The 26,670-nt window shown below is 35.3% G+C and overlaps 1 protein-coding gene across 20 annotated transcripts in view; it reads right to left on the bottom strand.

The window, feature by feature from the left end:
• The window catches only part of CDC42BPA (CDC42 binding protein kinase alpha), a 323,580-nt gene that overhangs the window by 60,198 nt on the left and 236,712 nt on the right, over window positions 1-26,670 (bottom strand). For 10 of the 20 annotated variants that reach the window (XM_081225007.1, XM_081225002.1, XM_081224995.1 and 7 more), the window contains 6 exons: window positions 20,014-20,138; window positions 6,711-6,816; window positions 6,133-6,281; window positions 4,566-4,657; window positions 2,148-2,224; window positions 1,024-1,071 (listed from right to left, as the gene is read on the bottom strand). In XM_081225007.1, coding sequence (XP_081081133.1) covers window positions 1,024-1,071; window positions 2,148-2,224; window positions 4,566-4,657; window positions 6,133-6,281; window positions 6,711-6,816; window positions 20,014-20,138 — 597 coding nt within the window. The remainder of the gene's footprint in view (window positions 1-1,023; window positions 1,072-2,147; window positions 2,225-4,565; window positions 4,658-6,132; window positions 6,282-6,710; window positions 6,817-20,013; window positions 20,139-26,670) is intronic. The other 10 variants (XM_081225006.1, XM_081225009.1, XM_081225004.1 and 7 more) reach the window with 1 other exon arrangement.

Here is a 26,670-nt window from a genome sequence, read left to right on the forward strand (position 1 = left end):
GCAGAATTAGCTAGTTTAATTATTTGTCTCAAGAATAATAAAATAGTTTCCATTTAGAATGGAAAGGTGCATACTTTGGTATAAATATTTCAAAGAAATAAAAAATCACTTAAAAATATAGATCAGGAGTTTTCTTTAGTAGAAAATTATGCTTAATACTCTCCTCAATATAAGAATTATATTTAATAAAACATTTAAAGAATTTCCCCTGGTTTAAAAAGTTATATGCACAATATTTGCATTTGAACCCATTTTATTTCCAAATTTCTGTAAAGATAGAATGTTCAACAGGATAATACAATGCTTTACAACAAGAATTATTGTGCCATTTAATGTGGATTAGAGAGAATGTATATGTCAGGTATTTCTGTAAAGAGAGGAACACTATACATTAGGAACTTCTAAATTATTAAATCTATACAATTAATTTAAGAGAGAAAATGATAATGCAGTCAATTTATAGTGAATATAGTGCATATATTAACTAAAATAATTTTTTACATTAGAAGAGAAATTCTGTCGGCATTAAAAATTGATCCATACTCAATTATTGTGTTATGATAAAATCTACTGGAAGAGTTAATAAAACGTGTCACTTGTTCTGATTATACCACCAGAGGTTTACTTTTAACTAACATATAAACTAAATAGTAAAGTGCTGAAAAGAAAAGGGGAATGTGAAATAGAAATTGCCATGAAAAACAAAAATGAGCAATTATTTATATCTATATATCTATAGTGACAATAATCAAATAAGCATTCCAGTCTTCAGAATTGTTGCAAAGAATGGAACTATAGAGATTCTCTGATGGACAACACATTTTTAAAAGTACATTTTTACTTTATTATATTTAATAATGATAACTCTTCACTGTATTTAAAGTAAGAAAGAAGCACATTCTGGCTCACAAATTATCAAGTGTGATATTTCTAAAACTGACTGCATTACTAGGTAAATTCTTCATATCAATTCACTGATCTCTTTTACTGAAGGATGCATTGGTTTGAAAATCAAAAACTTACGTCATCCAAAAAATCAATCAGTGAAGATGAGGAAGAAGAAAAGGAATCCTATTTAACGAATACAGCAATAAAAAAATAGAAAATATGGATGAAGCAATTTAATAAGAACAAATAATAAACCAAAAATTTTGTAAAACAATTGAAAGGCAAATGACATTAATTCAAATAAATAAATGAGAAAAGCAGTCACTGTCATTGTTTCTCAAGAAACATAGAAATTCATTAATTACTTTTTAAAGAGTGATTCGTTTTTCCTTTCCCAAAAGAATGAAATACAATTCATATACTGTGCTCAAAATGTATTAAGCTGAAGCTCATTAATAATCAAATTAAATGGAAGCACTCCAGAAGGTAACAACTAAAAGTAAGCAACAGAATCTCTGCCTCTAATCGTTCCTGCTAGAATGTACGCTTCTTGAGGGGCAGGACTTCGTCAATTTGGTCACTAATGTATCTCCAGCACCTAGAACAGTGCCTTGCACAGAGACATACGATTATTTGTTGATTAAGATATAATCACTAACTTAAATTTTCTGACATAAAAATATACTTCATATCTTAATTTTTTTTCTAGCAAAGAATTTAAGTACCAAAGAATGACAGAGTCATATAATCACTATTTCATTATAATGAAGTGTGCCAAATAAAGTCTATGTAATACTTATTTTTTTTAACAAAAAGCATTCTTTTGGTATACTTCTAAAAAACTGAATTGATTTGGAACTAGAACCAGCACTGCCCTATTGTGAGCTCTGACATTTTCACTTGTTTTTTTACTGTGGCTTTATGCTTTGGAGAAAAAAGAAAAGTGTCAAAGTTATTTAAAGTTAGGATTTGTTCTGCACTTACTGTTCCTCAGGGAAAGAGATGAAATTTCTTTTAAATCTTATCAACGACCCGCTTATTTAGATCGTTCTTAGATTTTTCTTAAACACAAGAAAAGTTTATGATTAAAGTTTCCATAACATTGCAGAACATATTCTTTTCCTAATACGTTTTTGCTTATATAAGATTCTAGGTCCTCTTATATGGGATGCAATAAAGGTTTTACTGCAAATAAATTTTAAATCACAAAGTAAATTTTAAATTGACTGCAGAGGATATATGAAAAGTTTAATACTTACTTCAAATTGATCCAGAGCATCGGTAGGCGTATTCAAAAATGCCAAGAAAGAATGCTGTGAGTCTTGGTGCTCTATACCTAGAAGACAGCAGCAACTTTTTTTAAAACTAGAACAATTTAACCTAATTTTCACGGATAACCTTTCCTGTCTGAATCTATTAAAAAGCTGCTCACAAACTACTGTATTTTAAAACCAATTAATATCATTAACTCCACATACTTAAAAAACTAAAATACATTAATGTTTCTTGGAATATCACTCAATAGTTAAATTACATCAGACTCCATGAAATACTTGTTTCTTGACTTACTTGAGTTCCTGAATTTCTTTTCCTATACAGTACACTGTAAGAAGCACATTAAATCTTTTGGTACTCTTGAGAAAATTTTTAAAATAGGACCCTGGTTATGTCTGATTTTTCTAAGGTAATTTATCACCAAACAAGGTTTCCTTTTTGAAATACTCTCAACAAGCATATCGTATATATTATTAATATAAATAATCTTTTATTAAAAAATGCAGTGATACAACAAACTTATTTAATTATGAAAAAACTTTTGCTAAGGCCTCAATCTGATTTCATTTACTGTTTTATTGACAAAAATTGCATGAAATTAAAAAATTTTGTCTGAGAAAAACTAGGGTTGGTGAATGAGGACTCCAAACCCTAGCTTTTCTCAGACAAATTAAAAAAATTTCACGTATACCTCTTGGCTATGGTATTAACTTTAAATACATGATTTCCAAATTAATTCTTAAAATACACATAATGATAAATACTAGGGAAGAAAAGGAGAAACAACCAACACACATTTTTGATCTCCATATCTTTTTAGGAACTGATATCAAATTATGTGCTTTTTGAACTACTCTCTAATAATATACCATAGTTGCCAGATAAGGCAGTATGTTCAGAAATTCATTCCATCAATGAATATTTATTGAGAGCTTTTTATTTGCCAAACCCTGTCTAGATACTGGATATATAATAGTAAATAAAGCAGAAAAACAAAATCCTTGCCCTCATTATATAAACATTACATTGTATTATTTAAATAGACTATTACGTTACAACATATAGTGAAATTTTATTATTCTGCAACATTCAAAATCCAAATATAAAACCATAGCCATAGGTTAGCCTGCAATGTGATAAATGATTTCTTCTTTCGCAAGTTTAGATCTACTTTAAAATGATGCAATCAATGCCAACTGGTGTGTTATAGTAAGTCATACTCTTCGTTGGTCTCTTTTCTATATAAATTGCCTTTAGGACCGCAGGTCCTCCATGTCTTATGTATTCTTTTTTCCTCTACTCACTAAATAATGCAGCTCCTTCCACTCTTCATACATGAAAATTAAGCTTGATTCTCATTTTAGCATGATGCTTTGTACTCCTAACCTGAGTTCCTAATTCACTTTTTCTGGGTTCCTTCCTTCCTTCTTGTTCACTAGGAAATTCAATCAACAAAAATTTATCTACTACTTTTAATGGCTTTTTCATGTTAACTCCTTTGTGTGATTACCCTCTTTCCTCCACAATTTTGAAAGCAGATGCGGAGACCCAACCAGCTTTACGTCACTGTGTGTCATAGGACTGGGAAATGATAAGGCAGCACATAAGTACAACATAGAGCCAACTAACTAGTTCAGTATTCAGTCAGGAATACTGTCAGGAAAATGAATTTTTAACAACTATATATAAGAGATCCTTTCATTAAGATAATAACATTCTGAATTTAAAAAAATTAAATCTTCACATTCTTAATGTCCATGTTATGGAAAGAACATTGAAGTTCACATAATAAAGCTACCAAGCACTCTGAGTTACTCTTTACATTAATGAAAAAATGCTCAAGTAATGTTTTCAAGAAAATGGGAATAAATCCTGGAAAATTCCACAGGGCAAGCACTTTGAGTATCAAACATGGAAGAAGACACCGAAATGCCCAAATAATTCTTTGTCACTGAATTGCCTTTCTAATACTGGATTAGGTTAATCTTTAGTTATTTCATACATTATTTCATCAACTACCCTGAGAGTGAATCTCCTATAACATTTGAGAATAGTATAAAGTATATGATAAAAACAAATTTTTCCAATCACAAAAATATTCTTCATGATATAGTCCATGGTCCTGAAAAAACAGTCAAATTTATAGCACAGTGAGTTTTCTGTTAAGAAATCTTTAAACAATGAGTATCAAGTAAAACAAAATGACTCAGGAGACTTCTCTACCAAATATGTGTGTGTGTGTGCATGTGTGTGTGTGCCATATACACATACATCTATAAATGAGTGCCAGAACTGTGTATGTGAACAATTCTCCTGCCTACACAGTAGGCTGATTCTTGTATAATAAAATGTATTCATAACAGAACATTAAGTCCTGGTTGATGCAAAACACATTCCCATACCCTTTTCAGATCTAAGCTCTTCAGTGTCCTTTATCAGTTGTTCAATTTCTGATAGCAGTTCCAAGTTCTTCTTCTCTGAATCTTTTAGTTTACTTAAGGAAAAAAAGGAAAAATGTCATTATTTATATTGTTGGTTAGTGAGCCATCATGTATGTAGTTGAACTTAATTGGTTTAAATGTCAGTCATGATAATGTAGGGAACTGAAAACTACTGCAGGAAGGACAAATCTAGCCTCTCATCTACGCTTGCGTAAATAAAGATTTACTGGAACACAGTCAGGCTCATTCATTTATATGCTGTCTATGGCTGCTTTTGTACTCAACAGCAGAGTTGAGCAGACAGAAACTATATGGCTTACAAGCCCTAAAGTATTTATTATCTTTCCTTTTATAGAAAAGTTGTTGGCTCTGAGCTACATTATTAAATTTAAAAATGTCATAAAATCAAAGGTTAATTTTAGAATTGTTAGACTTCTTTCATAGAGAACCATGAAAGTGACTAAACTTGCAATTTTCAGTTTGACTCACATTCCTGATTTATGAACAAATGTGTAAATTTATATGTCCTAAGCATAAGCAGAAAGATCACAATTATTCCAAATTACAATACAGAGAATGACATTTAGCAGTTCTTTATGTTGGGATCAATTCATATTCTCCAAAAACAGTTTTTTTCCATTTTCAATATTACACTAGCACATTTCAATAAAACATACTTAATTTATGATTGGATAATTCATAGCAAGAATTTATAATTCAACTGGGGTGCTTCATACCATTAAAAACCGAATTTATGGGACTATATTTCTTTTCATGACTGAATTCCTCTGCAACATTTGGTATTCTGAGCACCAAATGAATTTTTCTATTTACATTTTGATTTGTAACATGAACTTTCTACTGTTCTTCTATATCACCTTATTCCTCTATAACTTATTCTTGAACCAATCCAATTACGAGTTTCCTTTTATCATTTATTTATTCAGAGTATGATTTATTCTACTGTTGTGATAAGAATGGAGGGAATGTATTCATTAGCTAACTGTCCTGGACCTGTGGGGGATATACTTTTTTTAATACATAACATGAAAGAAAGGCTAATTTAAGTATATTCTACCTTTATGAAATTTACCATCACTTGAAACTTCATTTGTAAAAATATCTATGGTAGAGGCCAGAATTTTCAGATGACTATATTTTGTTCTGACTCTATGCTGCAATTTTATACTAATGTGATATTCTTGAACAAAAGATTATTTTGGATTTAATAGAATAAAATTTGAGAGTGAATTTTACAAATAAGGGGAAAAGTAAATAACAGAATATTAATTAGTACTATTAATTCCACTTTAAGGACAAGTCAGAAACAAAGCTGTATTAAAATTGCATCACTGCACACAAGGCCTAAAATCATCAATTCATTTTCAAATATTCATAGTTTTTTTCTGGTCATCACTTAAAGAAAAAAAGGGAAAGATAGGTCGGAAACTAAACACGTAACTTCGCTCCAGATACTTTTGGACCAAATTAGAAATCACTCTAGTGGGACTATATTATTCAGTCTTACCATTCTGTTATGATGTTAGACGCTTTAACTTTATTCAGCTCTTCTTGGATGGCCTGCTTAGCTCTTATTTCTGCATCCAGAGCTGACTGCAACTCCAGTCTAGCTGACATATCCAGTTTTGCAAAACGACGCATTTTCCAGGGCATATCCTATGAAATAATATGACTGAATTTTTAGCTCCATTTGATTTTATTTTTAACATTTAAGTTTAGTAATATAAGTGAATTTGGAAACTACTTAAAAGAACTATCTTTCCCTAAGTAAAGAATTAAAGAGAACTATTACTTGTGAAAATATATTATTTTTCATTAAATTCAGAAATAACTGTAGACTCACATTATAAATGCATTTATTTTTTTATGGTTATTACCATTAATGGCTAGCCACACAAATTATAGTTAAGCAGCTATGTATTATAATTTCCTAAACTGGAAAAACGTTGAATGATTTCTCATGAAAATCTTTACAGTAGGCAAAGCCTAGACAAACTGATGTAAGTACTCAGATTTATTACAGTGTTTTCTGAGCCTTCCCACCGACTAATATAATAAGCCTGATTGCTAAATGGCAGAGCTTACTGTTGCTCGGGTACCCAAGCTGGAGTTTCTTAAAGCTTCCAATTCTTCAGTCATTTTAGAAGCTAAGGCCTGAAGATATCCTCGTGCATCCTTTTCATCACTGACCCTAGAATACATGCAAATAAAGACAGAGATCAAGTACCAAAGTAAAACAGAAAACTTCAGTGAGATATATATCATTTTAAAGCATCATAAAGAAATAAGTGAAAAGTGACAGAAATTTAAAGATGTTCTTCTTTTAAAGGTCTACCACAGTACTACTATCTGTCAACAAGTGGCAAATGGTTTACTGAACTGTTCAGTTATTTACAGATAAAGGTGGCCACGTTTAGAAAGGTCCAAATTATACATATCTGATAAATCAGTAAAACTTCACCCTTGAGCCACGGAATTAATACTCTTTTAATCTAACATTAAACATACACACATACACATACACTCACATGATTTCTAAAGAATATTAAGATTTCTTATTAATTAGATTCCATTTTTTATCTTATGAAAACACAACACACCCTTCTTAAAACTGAGGTACACTAAATTTAGAAAGTTTAAAGTAGAATATTCTGTAAAAAACAAAAAATTCTGTGTTGTAATAAAGCTCTTTTGTTTTCTAAAATGGTCAATGATATAACAAAGAGAAAAGATTAAAGTCTACTGAAACTCAGTTTCTACAACGCCCACCCCCACCCACCCCACCCCGGCCGTGCCCCAAGGCATGTGGGATCTTAGTTCCCGGACCAGGGATCAAACCAGGGCCCCCAGCAGTGGAAGCAGTGGAAGCGTGGAGTCCTAAACACTGGACAGCCAGGGAATTCCCGAAACTCAGTTTCTATTTACTATTTTAAGGCTATCTTGCTGATGTAATTATATGATTTTAGAGAGAAATGTTTTCAAATTATCTTCAATAAAATTTAGGTCGGGGCTTCCCTGGTGGCGCAGTGGTTGAGAGTCTGCCTGCCAATGCAGGGGACACGGGTACGTGCCCCAGTCCGGGAGGATCCCACATGTCGCGGAGAGGCTGGGCCCATGAGCCATGGCCGCTGAGCCTGCGCGTCCGGAGCCTGTGCTCCGCAATGGGAGAGGCCACAGCAGTGAGACGCCCGCGTACCGCAAAAAAAAAAAAATTCAGGTCATTGAATAGCCATGAGGAAAGTATATTTCAGGTAAATCAATACGTATCTGTGACGCATACAGCAGACAAGTTTAAATCTTGAGGCTCGATTCAGCATCTGTTACAATTTAAACTCCTGAGGAGTTAAATTAATCTGTCTACCTACATATCACTCCATATCTACATCTTAAAGAGGCCCTTTAAAAGGGGTTTGATCCCTTCTTCTCTCAGATGGGAAAGTGCTTTGGAGGACAATCAAAAGAATAAAGGAGCAAATAAAATCACTGTTAAGAAGTTGCCCACTCTAGTGATAGCTACATATTCGTAGGCTCTACATACATGTATATATGTTCATAGCCTTTTAAAGAAAAGTGGCTTAAGAAAATATTAAGAAAGTTTGTGTATTGAGATGCTGTTTCCTTCTAAAATTCTTTAACTTTGGACACCACAAGTGACCACAATCTTTTCATTTAATCACCTAATCTATAACATAAAGAATAAATATAGATGGGCAAAGATTGTTTTTCCTCCAAAGACATTTTTTATTTTCCTCTAAAGACACTCACAGAGTAGCAATTAAGAAAACTATATTACCATTTAACCAGGCTAATAGGCCTCAGCCAGTGCTGGTTTAGTATCTATCATAGCTCAGAGATCTTGGCTTATGCACATTTCCAGGAACCTATGAAATCCAGTGTGTTTTATTCACTTTGGAAATCAAATAACTCCAGGTAAATTGCTATAATGTTGTTTGAAATATCATATAAAAAACAATACCTTCTAGCTTTGCTTTTTATTTACATCTTGAATACATTCACATTCCCTTACCACTGTGGTCTTCCACTAATTCTCAACTTCTGATTAAACCTATGTCTATTTTCCTGGCTACAAAAAATTACTGATGGGAAGGGTGACGAAAAAAGAAAAAAAAAAGACTCGGTCAACTATACGCTCATGCCATTTAAGTTCCACTAGGCCCTAGGTCTTGCACAACAATTCCTTTTCATAATCATTGTCTACTTCCAACCTAAATCTTAAAAACATCGCACTTTCCCCAACCCAACACCATCTCTTGCCCCTTCCTTCTAGGCCATCTGGTTAAGCTTACACTACTCATTCTCTTAACTTTTTTATTTTTTAAACAGTTTTAGGAGGAGCTTCAAGATGGCGGAAGAGTAAGACGTGGAGATCACCTTATTCCCCACAGATACACCAGAAATACATCTACATGTGAAACAACTCCTACAGAACACCTACTGAACGCTGACAGAAGACCTCAGACTTCCCAAAAGCCAGAAACTCCCCACGTACCTGGGTAGGGCAAAAGAAAAAAAGAAAAAACAGAGACAAAAGAATAGGGACGGGACCTGCACCAGTAGGAGGGAGCCGTGAAGGAGGAGAGCTTTCCACACACTAGGAAGCCCCTTCGCGGGCGCAGACTGCGGGTGGCGGAGGGGGGAAGCTTCGGAGCCGCGGAGGAGAGCGCAGCCACAGGGGTGTGGAGGGCAAAGCGGAGAGATTCCCGCACAGAGGACTGGTGCCGACCGGCACTCACCAGCCCGAGAAGCTTGTCTGCTCGCCCGCCGCGGCGGGCAGGGCTGGGAGCTGAGGCTCGAGCTTCCGTCGGATGCCGGGAGAGGACTGGGGTTGGTGGCGTGAACACAGCCTGAAGGGGCTAGTGAGCCACAGCTGGCCGGGAGGGAGTCCGGGAAAAGGTCTGGACCTGCCGAAGAGGCAAGAGACTTTTTCTTCCCTCTTTGTTTCCTGGTGCGTGAGAAGAGGGGATTCAGAGCGCCGCTTAAAGGAGCTCCAGAAAGGGGTGCGAGCCACGGCTATCAGCACGGACCCCAGAGACGGGCATGAGACGCTAAGGCTGCTGCTGCCACCACCAAGAAGCCTGTGTGCGAGCACAGGTCACTATCCACACCTCCCCTCCCAGGAGCCTGTGCAGCCCGCCACTGCCAGGGTCTCGGGATCCAGGGACAACTTCCCCGGGAGAATGCACGGCGCGCCTCAGGCTGGTGCAACGTCATGCCGGCCTCTGCCGCCGCAGGCTCGCCCCGCACTCCGTACCCCTCCCTCCCCCCGGCATGAGTGAGCCAGAGCCCCCGAATCAGCTGCTCCTTTAACCCCGTCCTGTCTGAGAGAAGAACAGACGCCCTCCTGCGACCTACACGCAGAGGCGGGTCCAATCCAAAGCTGAACCCCGGGAGCTGTGCGAACAAAGAAGAGAAAGGGAACTCTCTCCCAGCAGCCTCAGGAGCAGCAGATTAAATCTCCACGATCAACTTGATGTACCCTGCATCTGTGGAATACCTGAATAGACAACGAATCATCCCAAACTGAGGAGGTGGACTTTGGGAGCAATGATATATATATATATATTTTTTTTTTTCCCCCCTTTTTCCCTTTTTGTGAATGTGTATGTGTATGCTTCTGTGTGAGATTTTGTCTGTATAGCTTTGCTTTTACCATTTGTCCTAGGGTTCTGTCCTTTTTTTTTTTTTTTTAGCATAGTTTTTAGCACTTGTTATCATGGGTGGATTTGTTTTTTGGTTTGGTTGCTCTCTTCTTTCTTTCTTTCTTTTTTTTACTACCTGAAATTTCTTTTTAAATAATTATTTTTATTTTTATAACTATTTTATTTTACTCTATTTTATCTTCTTCTTTTCCTTCCTTCCTTCCTTCCTCCCTCCCTCCCTCCCTTTTTCTCCCTTTTACTCTGAGCCATGTGGAAGAGAGGCTCTTGGTACTCCAGCCAGGTGTCAGAGCTATGCCTTTGAGGTGGGAGAGCCAAGTTCAGGACACTGGTCCACAAGAGACCTCCCAGCTCCATGTAATATCAAACGGCAAAAATCTCCCAAAGATCTCCATCTGAATGCCAAGACCCAGCTCCACTCAACGACCAGCAAGCTACAGTGCTGGACACCCTATGCCAAACAACTAGCAAGACAGGGACACAACCCCATCCATTAGCAGAGAGGCTGCCTAAAATCATAATAAGGCCACAGACACCCCCAAACACCACCAGACATAGACCTGCCCACAAGAAAGACAAGATGCAGCCTCATCCACCAGAACACAAGCACTAGTCCCCTCCACCAGGAAGCCTACACAACCCATGGAACAAACCTTAGCCACTGGGGACAGACACCAAAAACATTGGGAACTACGAACCTGCAGCCTGCAAAAAGGAGAGCCCAAACACAATAAGTTAAGCAAAATGAGAAGACACAGAAATACACAGCAGATGAAGAAGCAAGGTAAAACCCACCAGACCTAACAAATGAAGAGGAAATAGGCAGTCTACCTGAAAAAGAATTCAGAATAATGATAGTAAAGATGATCCAAAATCTTGGAAATAGAATGGAGAAAATACAAGAAACACTTAACAAGGACCTAGAAGAACTAAAGAACAAAAGAACAGTGATGAACAACACAATAAATGAAATTAAAAATTCTCTAGAAGGGATCAATAGCAGAATAACTGAGGCAGAAGAACGGTAAGTGACCTGGAAGATAAAATAGTGGAAATAACTACTGCAGAGCAGAATAAAGAAAAAAGAATGAAAAGAATTGAGGACAGTCTCAGAGACCTCTGGGACAACATTAAATGCACCAACATTCGAATTATAGGGGTCCCAGAAGAAGAAGAGAAATAAAAAGGAACTGAAAAAATATTTGAAGAGATTATAGTTGAAAACTTCCCTAATATGGGAAAGGAAATAGTTAATCAAGTCCAGGAAGCACAGAGAGTGCCGTAAAGGATAAATGCAAGGAGGAACAGGCCAAGACACATATTAATCAAACTATCAAAAATTAAATACACAGAAAAAATATTAAAAGCAGCAAGGGAAAAACAACAAATAACACACAAGAGAATCCCCATAAGGTTAACAGCTGATCTTTCAGCAGAAACTGTGCAAGCAGAAGGGAGTGGCAGGACATATTTAAAGTGATGAAGGAGAAAAACCTATAACCAAGATTACTCTATGCAGCAAGGATCTCATTCAGATTTGACGGAGAAATTAAAAGCTTTATAGACAAGCAAAAGCTAAGAGAATTCAGCACCACCAAAACAGCTTTACAACAAATGCTAAAGGAATTCCTCTGGGTAGGAAACAGAAGAGAAGGAAAAGACCTACAATAACAAACCCAAAACAATTAAGAAAATGGAAATAGGAACATACATATTGATAATTACCTTAAAGGTAAATGGATTAAATGCTCCAACCAAAAGACATAGACTGGCTGAATGGATACAAAAACAAGACCCATATATAGGCTGTCTACAAGAGACCCACTTCAGACCTAGGGACACATACAGACTGAAAGTGAGGGGATGGAAAAAGATATTCCATGCAAATGGAAATCAAAAGAAAGCTGGAGTAGCAATACACATATCAGGTAAAATAGACTTTAAAATAAAGAATGCTACAAGAGACAAGGAAGGACAATACATAATGATCAAGGGATCAATCCAAGAAGAAGATATAACAATTGTAAATATTTATGCACCCAACATAGCAGCACCTCAATACATAAGACAAATACTAACAGCCATAAAAGGGGAAATTGACACACTCATAGTAGGGGACTTTAACACCCCACTTTCACCAATGGACAGATCATCCAAAATGAAAATAAATAAGGAAACACAAGCTTTAAATGATACATTAAACAAGATGGACTTAATTGATATTTATAGGACATTCCATCCAAAAAAACCAGAATACACATTCTTCTCAAGTGCTCATGGAATATTCTCCAGGATAGATCATATCTTGGGTCAGAAACCAAGCCTTGGTAAATTTAAGAGAATTGAAATCATATCAAGTATCTTTTCCAACCACAACTCTATGAAACTAGATATCAATTACAGGAAAAAATCTGTAAAAAATACAAGCACATGGAGGCTAAACAATACACTACTTAATAACCAAGGGATCACTGAAGAAATCAAAGAGGAAATCAAAAAATACCTAAAAACAAGTAACAATGAAAACACAATGATCCAAAACCTATGGGATGCAGCAAAAGCAGTTCTAAGAGGGAAGTTTATAGAAATACATCCTACATTAAGAAACAAGAAACACCTCAAACAAACATCCTAACCTTACACCTAAAGCAATTAGAGAAAGAAGAACAAAAAAACACCCCAAAGGTAGCAGAAGGAAAGAAATCATAAAGATCAGATCAGAAATAAATGAAAAAGAAATGAAGGAAACAACAGCAAAGATCAATAAAACTAAAAGCTGGTTCTTTGAGAAGATAAACAAAATTGATAAACCATTAGCCAGACTCATCAAGAAAAAAAGGGAGAAGACTCAAATCAATAGAATTAGAAATGAAAAAGGAGAAGTAACAACTGACACTGCAGAAATACAAAGGATGACAAGAGATTACTACAAGCGACTTTATGCCAATAAAATGGACAACCTGGAAGAAATGGACAAATTCTTAGAAATGCACAACCTTCAGAGACTGAACCAGGAAGAAATAGAAAATATAAACAGACCAATCACAAGCACTGAAATTGAAACTGTGATTAAAAACATTCCAACAAACAAAAGCCCAGGACCAGATGGCTTCACAGGGGAATTCTATCAAACATTTAGAGAAGAGCTAACACCTATCCTTCTCAAACTCTTCCAAAATATAGCAGAGGGAGGAACACTCACAAACTCATTCTGCGAGGCCACCATCACCTTGATACCAAAACCAGGCAAGGATGTCACAAAGAAAGAAAACCACAGGCCAATATCACTGATGAACATAGAAGCAAAAATCCTCAACAAAATACTAGCAAACAGAATCCAACAGCACATTAAAAGGATCATACACCATGATCAAGTGGGGTTTATCCCAGGAATGCAAGGATTCTTCCATATATTCAAATCAATGTAATACACCCCATTAACAAACTGAAGGAGTAAAACCATATGATCATCTCAATAGATGCAGAGAAAGCTTTTGACAAAATTCAACACCCATTTATGATAAAAACCCTACAGAAAGTAGGCATAGAGGGAACTTTCCTCAACATAATAAAGGCCATATATGACAAACCCACAGCGAGCATCGTCCTCAATGGTGGAAAACTGAAACCATTTCCACTAAGATCAGGAACAAGACAAGGTTGCCTACTCTCACCACTCTTATTCAACATAGTTTTGGAAGTTTTAGCCACAGCAATCAGAGAAGAAAAGGAAATAAAAGGAATCCAAATTGGAAAAGAAGAAGTAAAGCTGTCACTGTTTGCAGATGACATGATACTATACATAGAGAATCCTAAAGATGCTACCAGAAAACTACTAGAGCTAATCAATGAATTTGGTAAAGTAGCAGGATAGAAAATTAATGCACAGAAATCTCTTGCATTCCTATACAATAATGATAAAAATCTGAAAGAGAAATTAAGGAAACACTTCCATTTATGATTGCAACAAAAAGAATAAAATATCTAGGAATAAACCTACCTAAGGAGACAAAAGACCTGTATGCAGAAAATTATAAGACACTGATGAAAGAAATTAAAGATACAAATAGATGGAGAGATATACCACGTTCTTGGATTGGAAGAATCAACATTGTGAAAATGACTCTACTACCCAAAGCAATCTACAGATTCAATGCAATCCCTATCAAACTACCACTGGCACTGTTCACAGAACTACAACAAAAAATTTCACAATTTGTATGGAAACACAAAAGACCCCGAATAGCCAAAGCCATCTTGAGAAAGAAAAACGGAACTGGAGGAATCAGGCCCCCTGACTCCAGACTATACTACAAAGCTACAGTAATCAAGACAGTATGGTACTGGCACAAAAACAGAAAGATAGATCAGTGGAACAGGATAGAAAGCCCAGAGATAAACCACGCACATATGGTCACCTTATCTTTGATAAAGGAGGCAAGAATATACAGTGGAGAAAAGACAGCCTCTTCATAAAGTGGTGCTGGGAAAACTGGACAGCTACATGTAAAAGAATGAAATTAGAACACTCCCTAACACCACACACAAAAATACACTCAAAATGGATTAAAGACCTAAATGTAAGGCCAGACACTATCAAACTCTTAGAGGAAAACATAGGCAGAACACTCTATGACATAAATCACAGCAAGATCCTTTTTTGACCCATCTTCTAGAGAAATGGAAATAAAAAGAAAAATAAAGAAATGGGACCTAATGAAAGTTAAAAGCTTTTGCACAGCAAAGGAAACCATAAACAAGACAAAAAGACAACCTTCAGAATGGGAGAAAATATTTGCAAATGAAGCAACTGACAAAGGATTAATCTCCAAAATTTACAAGCAGCTCATGCAGCTCAGTATCAAAAAAAGAAACCACCCAATCCAAAAATGGGCAGAAGACTTAAATAGACATTTCTCCAAAGAAGATACACAGATTGCCAAGAAAAACATGAAAGAATGCTCAACATCATTAATCATTAGAGAAATGCAAATCAAAACTACAATGCGATATCAGCTCACACCGGTCAGAATGGCCATCATCAAAAAATCTACAAAAAATAAATGCTGGAGAGCGTGTGGAGAAAAGGGAACCCTCTTGCACTGTTGGTGGGAATGTAAACTGATACAGCCACTATGGAGAACAGTATGGAGGTTCCTTAAAAAACTAAAAATAGAACTACCATACGACCCAGCAATCCCACTACTGGGTATATACCCTGAGAAAACCATAATTCAAAAAGAGTCATGTACCAAAATGTTCATTGCAGCTCTATTTACAATAGCCAGGACATCGAAGCAACCTAAGTGTCCATCAACAGATGAATGGATAAAGAAGATGTGGCACATATATACAATGGAATATTACTCAGCCATAAAAAGAAACGAAATTGAGTTATTTGTAGTGAGGTGGATGGACCTAGAGTCTGTCATATGGAGTGAAGTAAGTCAGAAAGAGAAAAACAAATACCATATGCTAACACATATATATGGAATCTAAAAAAAAAAAAATGGTCATGAAGAACCTAGGGGCAAGATAGGAATAAAGACACAGACCTACTAGAGAATGGACTTGAGGATATGGGGGGGGGGAAGGGTAAGCTGGGACAAAGTGAGAGAGTGGCATGGACATATATACACTACCAAACATTAAATAGATAGCTAGTGGGAAGCAGCCACATAGCACAGGGAGATCAGCTCGGTGCTTTGTGTCCACCTAGAGGGGTGGGAGGGAGGGAGATGCAAGAGGGAAGAGATATGGGGACATATGTATATGTATAACTGGTTCACTTTGTTATAAAGCAGAAAATCACACACCATTGTAAAGCAATTATACTCCAATAAAGACATTTAAAAAAAAACAGTTTTAGAAGCAAGTCTCTCATCTTTTCTTTGGCTAAGTCAAAATAATCAAGAAATATTTATTAAATACTGATTATTATGTAGACATATTAGGAAGATTGAAGAAGACATATAAGACATGGTCCTTAAAAAGTTTGGCAGTCAGCACAGACTTAGCGAACTTATGGTTACCACGGGAGAAGGGTTGGGGGAGGGATAGATTGGGAGTTTGGGACACTGCTATAATTAAAATAGATAACCAACAAGGACCTACTGTATAGCACAGGGATCTCTGCTCAATATTCTGTAATAACCTAAATGGGAGAAGAATTTGAAAAAGAATAGATACATATATATGTATAACTGAATCACTTTGCTGTACACTTGAGACTAACACAACATTGTTAGTCAACTATGCTCCAATATAAAATTAAAACTAAAAAAAAAGTTTGGGAGTCAGGACACATATAGTAGAGTGATTAAGAACTTGATTCTTTCTTTTTTCAACTTTATTGGAGTATAATTGCTTCACAATGATGTATTAGTTTCTGCTTTATAACAAAGTGAATCAGTTATACATATACATCTGTTCCCATATCCCTTCTTGATTCTTGAGTCATATAGAACTAGGTTCAAATCCTAGCTCACTGTTTAGCAGTTGTGTGTCTTTGGATAAGTCATTTACCCCCTCTAACTCTCTGTTATCTCAGTTATAAGATGGGAATAATAATAATACCTACCTCATAGGACTGTTGTGATAACTAAATGAGAAAACATGTGAATTTTCAGCCTAATGCCTACAACATACTATTTTTTAATCACTGTAAACTATTACTACACAGGAATGAAAATTAATGAATGAGGAGTGTTTCAAATAATGTGAATGAATTTAAACAAAGGAAAATAAAAGTTTCACTATTGAAACCCTTTCCTGATTATTAAAACATTTTCCTGGTTTTCTTACACAGCTGTTTCCTCTATCTTCTACTATTATCACCCTCACCATTATCCTTCTTTCTATTGTAAAACCCAACAACTTCAATGGCCTTATTTACTAGAAATTAAATTCCCAAATTTATATTTCTAATCCTAACCTTTAAGTCATCTTTTCTAAAGCATATTGGAAATCTCCATTCAGATCTCTCAGAATGATCTCAGACTCACCAACAAACAAAAGAACAACTAAAATTGATTATATCATCTTCCCCAAAGCTGGTTCCTTCTCCTGACTTTTCTTACTTCAGTGATATCAGCATTTTCTTAATTTCTCCAATACAGTGTTTCAGAAATACTAATTCCTCCTCAACTCTTGCCCTTCATTTATAATTAAGTCCTATAGCTCCTTCTTCCATAATGTCTTCTCCATTTGTGCAGCTTCCCCCAAATTTCCTTCTATTTCATGCTGAACACCGCTATGAAGAGTTACCTTGCTAATGCATCACCTCAATCAATTCCATAATCCTTTGCAGAAAAGCCTTCTCCTTCTTCTTATAAATAAATGAAGTTCTGATTCTTACCCAGTATTCATGTTAATTGCACTGCAATAACTTTATTGGTCTTATTTCCCACTATTCTTTTATAGGAATAGTAGCACCCTTTACTGAACTCAGTGTTTTCAGAAAATGCATTATAGTTCCACTGATTACCCCCAACTTCCTTTAGCACCCAGTCTGAAGTAATTCTCCTCTATACTCATATAGAAAAATCAGTATTTGTACAATACATAAGACAATTTACATTTAAGTCTTGTTACTTATATCCAGCTCTGATCACATTAGTTTTTAAACTTTTAAATGTTACACTATAAGCTAGTACTGGAAGGCAAAGTACCCTATTTTACAGACCTTTCTAGCTCCTATTATACCAGAAGAATGCATTATATGTGAGGAGATACATCTAAAAAATGAATCTTATGGACCAGCCTATTACTTCAACCTCTCCTTGTAGTACCATTTCAAAGAGAAAGAGTGAAGTCTTCTGATGAGTCAGTGGTGAGAAGAAAGGTCCCTGTTCCAATACAGTGTGAGCAACAAGGTCTCCTTGACCTAAAAGGTTTCCTTTCACATGAAAGAGGTATTTCATAGGAAAAGGCAGAGGGAGCAGAGTAACAAGGCCGTTAGAACTGCATTCAAATGAAGTCTTATCTACAGCAGTGTTTGTTTTATTTTAAACCTGTTAATTTGGCCAATGCAGAAACATCTAAAACACTGCATATCACAAGCTTCCAAAACCTTGTTTTGGCATTACTTCATTTTTTAATATACCAGATTAAAAAACCAGGAATAACCTGAGACTTCTGACCTTTATAAGCTTGCACAGAATATCTCAGAGATATAACTTTCAAAAAGGTGAGAACTCTGAGAACAGTGAGTATATCTTTTACTTTTAGCCTATTAGGTATTTAATAATTTATTATCTAATGTATTCATCCATTTCTAAATAATAGCTTTAATGCAAAGTGAATTCATTGTATTCCTGATTTCTTCTGCATATTTCACTTGAATGTGAAATGTGTAAAAAGAGTGCTTTGTAGTATCACACAAAAATTTTCATCTTCATCCTTTCTACTAACCCTTTCCAGATAGTCCATATTTAAAGCTTCTTTACTAGAACCACTTCCCATTCCATCTGAACCCATCATGCAATCACTTGAAAAGATCAGTGGTCTAGGATCTCAGGCTTTGGCCAAATCAGTTTTGTCTTCTGTAAAGTCATTTTCATTAACATCTTATTACAAATTTGATTACATAATAATGGAGTTACAAATGAAAAGTCATAATGTTTGATATTGTAAGCACGGCTAAAGATTAAAATGATTTGCTTCAGAAATGTAGAGTTTATGACAAGGATCTCAATTAAATATAATGAACCATTAACTGTACTATTTGGAACACAACCATATTTCCACAATTTGGGCATTTTCCTTCAGATATGCACTCAACAGTCACATTCATAAGCTAAAGTTGAGTTAACATAAGAGCTCTATAGTTAAGTCAATATCAAAATATTTGAGTCATTTGGGTAAGATTACTTAAAAAGGCAGTGTTTATTCACTTATGATTTCATTTAAGAAGGAGGGTACTAAGTTGGTATAAGCAGGAAAAAATGCTTAGAAAACAAAAATAAGAGCATGATAAACTAACATTCTCACCAAATTATTGGTCTATAGATATCTGGAGAAACCAGTAGTTGTTTATAGAAATAAAACATCAATAACGTGCTAAAAAAGAGTCAGAAAGTTAAAAAAGTAAATACAAAAAGTTAGGCTATTTGCATTAGAAAATAAAGTCCCTGTTGGATTCTACTTTCTTCAAGTATTATAAAAATATACAAATTTTTACAAATACCAGAATAATCATTTGAGTTAATTAATATGGAAGTTACTAAGGCAATTATCCTAAATTAAATCCTAGGGGCTTAAAGAACAGTTGATAAAACTAAACTGTAATCATTTAATGTTTTAAAAATGCCATGTGTGAATTAGTCTGTTATAATTATGAAAAAGGTGAAAGCACATCTTCAGCTTGTAAAATATTCTCCAGGCTTTCTATTTCTTAAAGTAATCACAAATACAGCAATTTTGATCTTAGAAAGGAACATCGATAGCTAGTGAATGAGTTTCTTCAGTTCTTTAAGGACCAACAGTCTTAGGAGACAATAACATTTTCTTTTCTTAGAAAGAAATATCAGCTTCCAATGAAACTGTGTAAAAGCTGATATGGAATATTTGATGGAGTTAGAGAAAAGAGGAAAATAACAGACAACATAGAAGAAGCACAGACCAGTAATAAATATTCCTCCTGGAATTCATACCAACTTGACTATATGGCCAAAAATTACCCACAAAAACAGATTTAAGAGAGTACTCACCACTGAATTATTTCTGTGATTTGAGCTTCCCAATGTGCAACTGATTCCTTCTTGTCTGCTAGATCTTTTACCTCTTCTTCTAACTGCTGGTTGCAAGTACTTAAGTTCTCATACAAAGTGGTAAGCTGAAAGGCAGTTTTAAGGTACTTAAAGACGTGTGACTTTTAGGAACAGGAATTCAAGGTGCTCAGATGCCTCTTGTTAAATCTGATAACTCAAAAATGCTTGTCTTTCTGATTTCCTATTATTATGCACCTCTGTTTTGGAAACATCAAGTACTCTGAATTCTCCTTCTGCCTTTGCTTTTCCCATACTCCCCATATTGAGTTGGTTCCATCTGTGAACATTCTCCATTTGCCTGAAGAACTCCCCAGTTCTGTTGTTAACAACACCTCTCATTTTTTTGTCTGAAAATATCTCTATGTCATCCTCTTTTTAAAAAAACTTATATAATTTCAAGCATATACAAAAATGAACAGAAGAGTATAAGTGAATTCCCATGAGCCCATCATCACTAACTTCAACAATTATCACCTCAATGTCAATCTTATTTCATTTGTACTCCTGTCTTCTTACCCTTTCCTCTGGTATTATTCTGCAGCAAATACCAGACATCATATAATTTTATCCATATATATTTCTGTGTATATCTCTAGAAAATAAGGCTCCCTTTTAACGTATGACCACAATATCATTATCATATTTAAACAAATTTAACAAGTTTCCTTACATTATCACATAGCTAGTAATCGTTCAAATTTCCAGTTGTCTCAAAACATCAAAAGACTTAACAGTCTGTTAAACTGGATCATACCAACAAGTAAACGTAACTTAATGGTTGCTCTATCTTCTAAGTCTTTTTTACTTATAGGCTCCAGATTACTCCATTGAGGCTGCTGTAGTGGAATATCACAGTCTGAGTGGCTTAAACAAGAAACATTTATTTCTGATAGTTCTGGACGCTGGGAAGTCCAAGATCAAGGCACCAGCAGATTCAGTGTCTGGCAAGGGCCCACTTCCTGGTTTATAGATGATCGTGGGATGAGGGAGCTCTGTGGGGTCTCTTTTATAAGAGCACTAATCCTATTCATGAAGGCTCTATCTTCATGACCTAATCATCTCCCAAAGGCTATACCTCCAAATAGTACTAGGTGTCAACATCTGAATTTTGGAGGGACACAAACATTTAGTACATAGCAGTTCCCCTCCAACTCTTTAATTTTTCTTGTAATTTATTTGTTGAAGAAAGTAGGTTGTTTGTCCTGCAGAGTTCTCTACAGTCTGAATTTTTGCCTTCATTTTTGAAAGACACTTTTTGTTGTATATAATTTTCTAGATTGGCAGTTATTTTCCTTTCTATTCCTTTTTATTATTTATAGATGTCATTCCTTTTTATCCTGGATTCCATTTTTTCTGTTGTAAAGACAGCTTTAAGTTTAGCTTTTGCTCCTTCGAATACAATGTGTCTTTCTTCTCTGGCTGCTTCTAGGATTTTCTTTGGTTGTTGGTTTTTAGCAATTTTTCTATAATGTGCCTAAGAGATTTAATTTCTATTTATCACTTTTAGGGTTTGTGGCATTTCTTGAATTTGTGGCTAAATATTTCTCAGAGGTTTTGGAAAATGATGGGCCATTAGCTCTGCAAATACTGCTTCTACCACAGTCTTTCTCCTCTCCTTCTGGGAAAGCAAGTATTTGTATGTCATTTTTTCATCACGTCCCCTATGTCTCACATCCTCGTTTATGTATTTCTGTCCTTTTTTCTTAATATATCTTTTAAAATTTATTATTTATTTAATTTATTTTTGGCTGTGTCTGGTCTTAGTCGTGGTGCACGGGATCTTTGTTGTGGTGCATGGGCTCTCTAGTTGTGGTGTGCAGGTTTTCTCTTCTCTAGTTGTGGCATGCAGGCTCCAGGGCACATGGGCTCTGTAGCTGTGGTGCGTGGGTTCCAGAGCACATGGGCTCTAGTTGAGGCATGCAAGCATGCAAGTAGTTGTGGCATGCAGGCTTAGTTGTCCCACGGCACGTGGGATCTTAATTCCCTGACCAGGGGTCGAACCAGCATCCCCTGCATTGTAAGGCGGATTCTTTACCACTGGACCACCAGGGAAGTCCCTGTACTTCTGTCCTTTTAAATCTATATCCAGACTTCAGTATGGAAAGTTTTTTATTTACCCCTTCCTTTCTTTGGTTCTTTCCAATCCACTGTTAATATTTTCTGTTGGGCTTTTTCATTTATTTTATTTTTCACTTCTAAAGATTTACTTGACTGTTTTGTATAGATTCCAGTTGTCTGCTGAAATTCTTCATCATGTTTATTTTCTTGAATATATCATACAGTTATTTTAAAGTTCAATTAAGAAAATTCCAATACTCGGAATTGTGTGGGTCTGTTTATACTGACTGCCTGGTTTTCTTCTCATTTATTCTTTTCTTACTTTGTTTTTGCTATTATACTTCCATGTCTTGGTTTTCTTTGGTTGTATCTCTTGGTATGCATTGTAATTTCTTACTGCATGCCACATATAGTGTATGAAAATTTTAGAGATAATTTGAGGCTCTATATAATATCTTCCTCCAGAGACTGCTTACTTTTACTTCTGGTAGGCAATTAGACAGATCATGGATTCAGTTACTTAGAGGCTGGGTTTCAGTCACTGAGAGGGCTCATCTCTCTCTGGTTCACCCTTATTTCTAAAATGTAGCCTTTTTGATGAGTTCAATTGAAAGCTTGAATCAATTACCAAGGATTCTGCACCTTGGTGGGCATTGATATTCAGTTTTTCTCTCTAAACTTGTGCTACTGTGGAATACTGTGCTCAACTTCCTGGATTCTCTGCTATAGCTTTCCTATCTGCAAATGCCTCAAGAGGAAAACTGGCACTGAATGCTGGGCTCATCTCTCTGTACTACTCCTTTCTAAAGGAACTGTGTCAGTAAAGTCTCGGCTGCCTTCTTATCTCTCCAGTGCCTTCCTGCAGATGAATACTTCCAGGCAGTATTGCTACAGTATTAAAAACATTTTTTTAAAGTCCAGCTTTATAGCTCTTCTTGGTGAGGTGGTAGGTATGATGTAAGCTAATCTGTCACAGAAGCAAAAATTCTTGTTTATTTAGTTTTTAAAAGTTCATGATAAAATATTTGCATACAATTTTTATTTCATGGTTACATTTTTCTGATAAATGGTCTCAATACGCCATTAGTTATTGCTATTCCTTTCTGATATATTTGAAGAGACATTGTGTTAGTTTTCTTTCTGATTACTCAGCTTGAAGGAGACGAATTTTTCCTACAAGAATTATTTACAGGTTTGTGAAGATGAGGGGCCATGTGATGGTTAAATTTATGAGTCAACTTGATTGGGTCATAGGGTGCCTAGACATTTGGTCAAACATTCTGGTTGTGTCTTTGAAGGTGTCTCTGGGTGAGATTGACATTTGAATTGATTGACTGAGTAAAGCAGATTACCTTCCTAATGTGGATGGTTCCCATTCAATCAGTTGAAGGCCTGAATAGAAAAAAAGGCTGACCCTAGTAAGAGGGAACTCCTCCTGCCTGACTTGCTTTCAAGCTGGGACATGGGATTCTGTCCTTGGTCTCATACTGAAACAGTGGCTCTTCCTGGGTCTGACATAAGAAACTATTGCTATGATTTACATCAGAGAATGTTTTGCCTATGTTCTCTTCTAGGAGATTTACGGTATCATGTCTTAATATTTAAGGCTTCAAGCCATTCTGAGTTTATTTTTGTGTATGGTGTGAGGGAGTGTTTTAACTTCATTGTTTTATATACAGCTGTCCAGCTCTCCCAACACTACTTGCTGAAGAGACTGTCTTTTCTCCATTGTATATTCTTGCCTCCCTTGTTGAAGATTAATTGACCATAGGTGTGTGGGTTTATTTCTGGGCTCTCTATTCTGTTCCACTGATCCATATGTCTGTTTTTGTCAGCCAATACCAAGCTGTTTTGATTACTGTAGCTTTGTAGTATTGTCTGAAGTCTGGGAGAGTTATGTCTCCAGCTTTGTTCTTTTCCCTCAGGATTGCTTTGGCAATTCTGTTTTTTGTTTTTTGTTGTGGTTCCATATAAATTTTAGGAATATTTGTTCTAGTTCTGTAAAAACTGACATGGGTAATTTGACAGAGATCACATTAAATCTGTAGACTGTTTTGGGTAGTATGGCCATTTATTATTCCAGCACCATTTGTTGAAAAGATTGTCTTTTTCCCATTGAATTGCCTTGGTACTTTTGCTGCAAATCAATCAACCATAAATATGACGTCTTATTTTTGGACTCTCTACTCTTCCATTATGCCAATGTTACCGTCTTTTGATTACTATAGATTTACAGTAAGTTTCAAAATTCTGTAGTGTAAATCCTCCAACTTTTGTACCCCTCGCCTCCCCTCCCCCACGCCAAATATTTTTGCTATTGTAGATCTTCTGTATTCCCATATAAATTTAAGGATAGGCTTGCCAATTCTAACAAAAAAGCCTACCAAAATTTTGATAGTGATTTCCCCAAATCCATAGATCTATTAGGAGAGAACTGCAGTCCTAAAAATATGCAGTATATCTCTCCATTTGTTTAGATATTCCTTAATTTATCTCAGTAATGTTTTGTAGTTGTCTTCCTTTGGTTAACTCTGGGAGCTCTGAAATGACTGTTTTCAACAACTGTGTCCACTTTGAAACTTTTTTTTTCTTGAGCGGATTCATCAATCTCTTCATGTTAGCATAGCCAGAAGTCTACCAGTTATTTTGGAGAATGTTTTTTGCAGATGCAGTGTCTTCACTAATTCCTACAACACATCCTTTTCTGATCACCATTGCTTTTGACTTACAATTAATCTGTGATTGGGGTTTCAGCTGGAGATTTGCAAGAGGAGGAAATACAAATTTTTGCACTGTCATGTTACAGTAGTTAAAAGGAGTCTTAAATAGATGTGTTTAGTATTTGTCAGGAAAAGTTAATCTTTTCATTCTTACTGAATTAAAGCACAGGGGCTCTGGAGCCAGACTACCTGTGTTCCAATCCCATCCTGCCACTCCCTAGTTTTGAGATTACAAGAGTAGCTTAATCTCCCTTTGCCTCAATTTCCTCATCTGTAAAATGGTAGGAACAATAGGGTATACCTCACAGAGTTATTGTGAGAATTATATGGTTTATATACACTAACTCAGGAGAGGGCCTGCACAAAGTAAATTCTACCTAAGTATTACTTCATTTTGCATGTTTGGGAATGAGAAGGTTTTACTATTTGTAAATTGACATATCTGGCTTATGATAATTTTAAGACTACACAGGAATATGGAAAAATGCTCATTTTTTAAATGAAACAGCAGATTAGAAAATATAATGTATATATGACTGAAATTATGTAATAATACATATACAACAAAACCTGGAAAGGAACATATAAAAGTAAAATAGTTGTTTCATGCTAATGAAATCATAGGTAACTTTTATGTTGAATATTTTCCATATTTTGTGTAATTTTGCTTTTATGTAAAATAATTATTTAAAAACAAGATACAAATGATAATATTTTCTTACTGGAAACCATTTACTTCCACTCCTTGGCATTATGGCTAATTTTACTTGCAATAAGTTACCTTTAATAGAAACTTTGAATACAGACTTCTGAAAATATCAACAAACTTTTTTCTATTTCCTTTTTAATTTTTATTTTTGAAGTTAAAAAATCTGACTCTGAGAATCTATTAGTTATATAAGTTTCAAAATTAACATATTAATTGCTTTTTGGTTTCTATATCTGAAGTTCTGTTGAGAAGGAATTCGGTTCTCTTCAAGCAGGTTCCCAATGGAACAGTTGGTGTAGCAATGGCAAAGGTATTCTTTGGTTATCCCTCTTGGGGAAAATACCCAAGTCAACCAAACCAAAAAATGAATAAATGGAAAGAAACAGTGAAGATGTGCAGTTAGGTGGACTGACAGAGAAGTGAAGCTGAATAAAAGGAGCAAAAATAGAGAAGAGGTTCAAATGGAAGAAGACCCAGATCCTCCCCTATTTCTCCAGAAATAAACATTTCCTTGTTATCATTTGTCACTGAATACTTGCCAACCATATGATTTGCTCTCAAAGTTCTGTTCACATCCTTTACCACATCTTTCAATTTAGCAAGGCAAGGTAATATTCTATTTTTTAATAAAATTTGGAGATAGGCTTTTATTTTTATCCTTCAGATCTCATCAAAATCAAGAGTATTATTTAAAAATTATTTCTAAAGATGTACTTCTGGTAAACTTGCCAGAACTGTATGGCTAAAGAAATGAAACCAAAGGGTGAATACAAGATTTGATCTACATTCGATTTGATTATATCACAATTCAATTTTTCTTAAACTATAATACCATCTTTTACTAGGTAATTTGCTTATAAACTCTACATGAAGTGGCCTTCTAGAGTTTAATTACATTTCTTACCTCAAGGTAACTCTTAACAGAATCTTAAAATTCTGTCTGGTAGACAGAAATGATGTTTAATTTTGTAGTCATATTGGTTAAGCCCATTAAATAACAATTATGTGACCTATTTGGATAAAGTTTAAATACTGTTAGTTTTATTTTAGTGGAAATAACTAAGAGTTATACAATAATGTTCACACAGTATTCATAGTTTAAAAAATAAT

The sequence above is a fragment of the Mesoplodon bidens genome (genome assembly GCF_964165515.1).
Source record: "Mesoplodon bidens genome assembly, chromosome: 2".
In the NCBI taxonomy this organism is placed as follows: Eukaryota; Metazoa; Chordata; class Mammalia; order Artiodactyla; family Ziphiidae; genus Mesoplodon; species Mesoplodon bidens.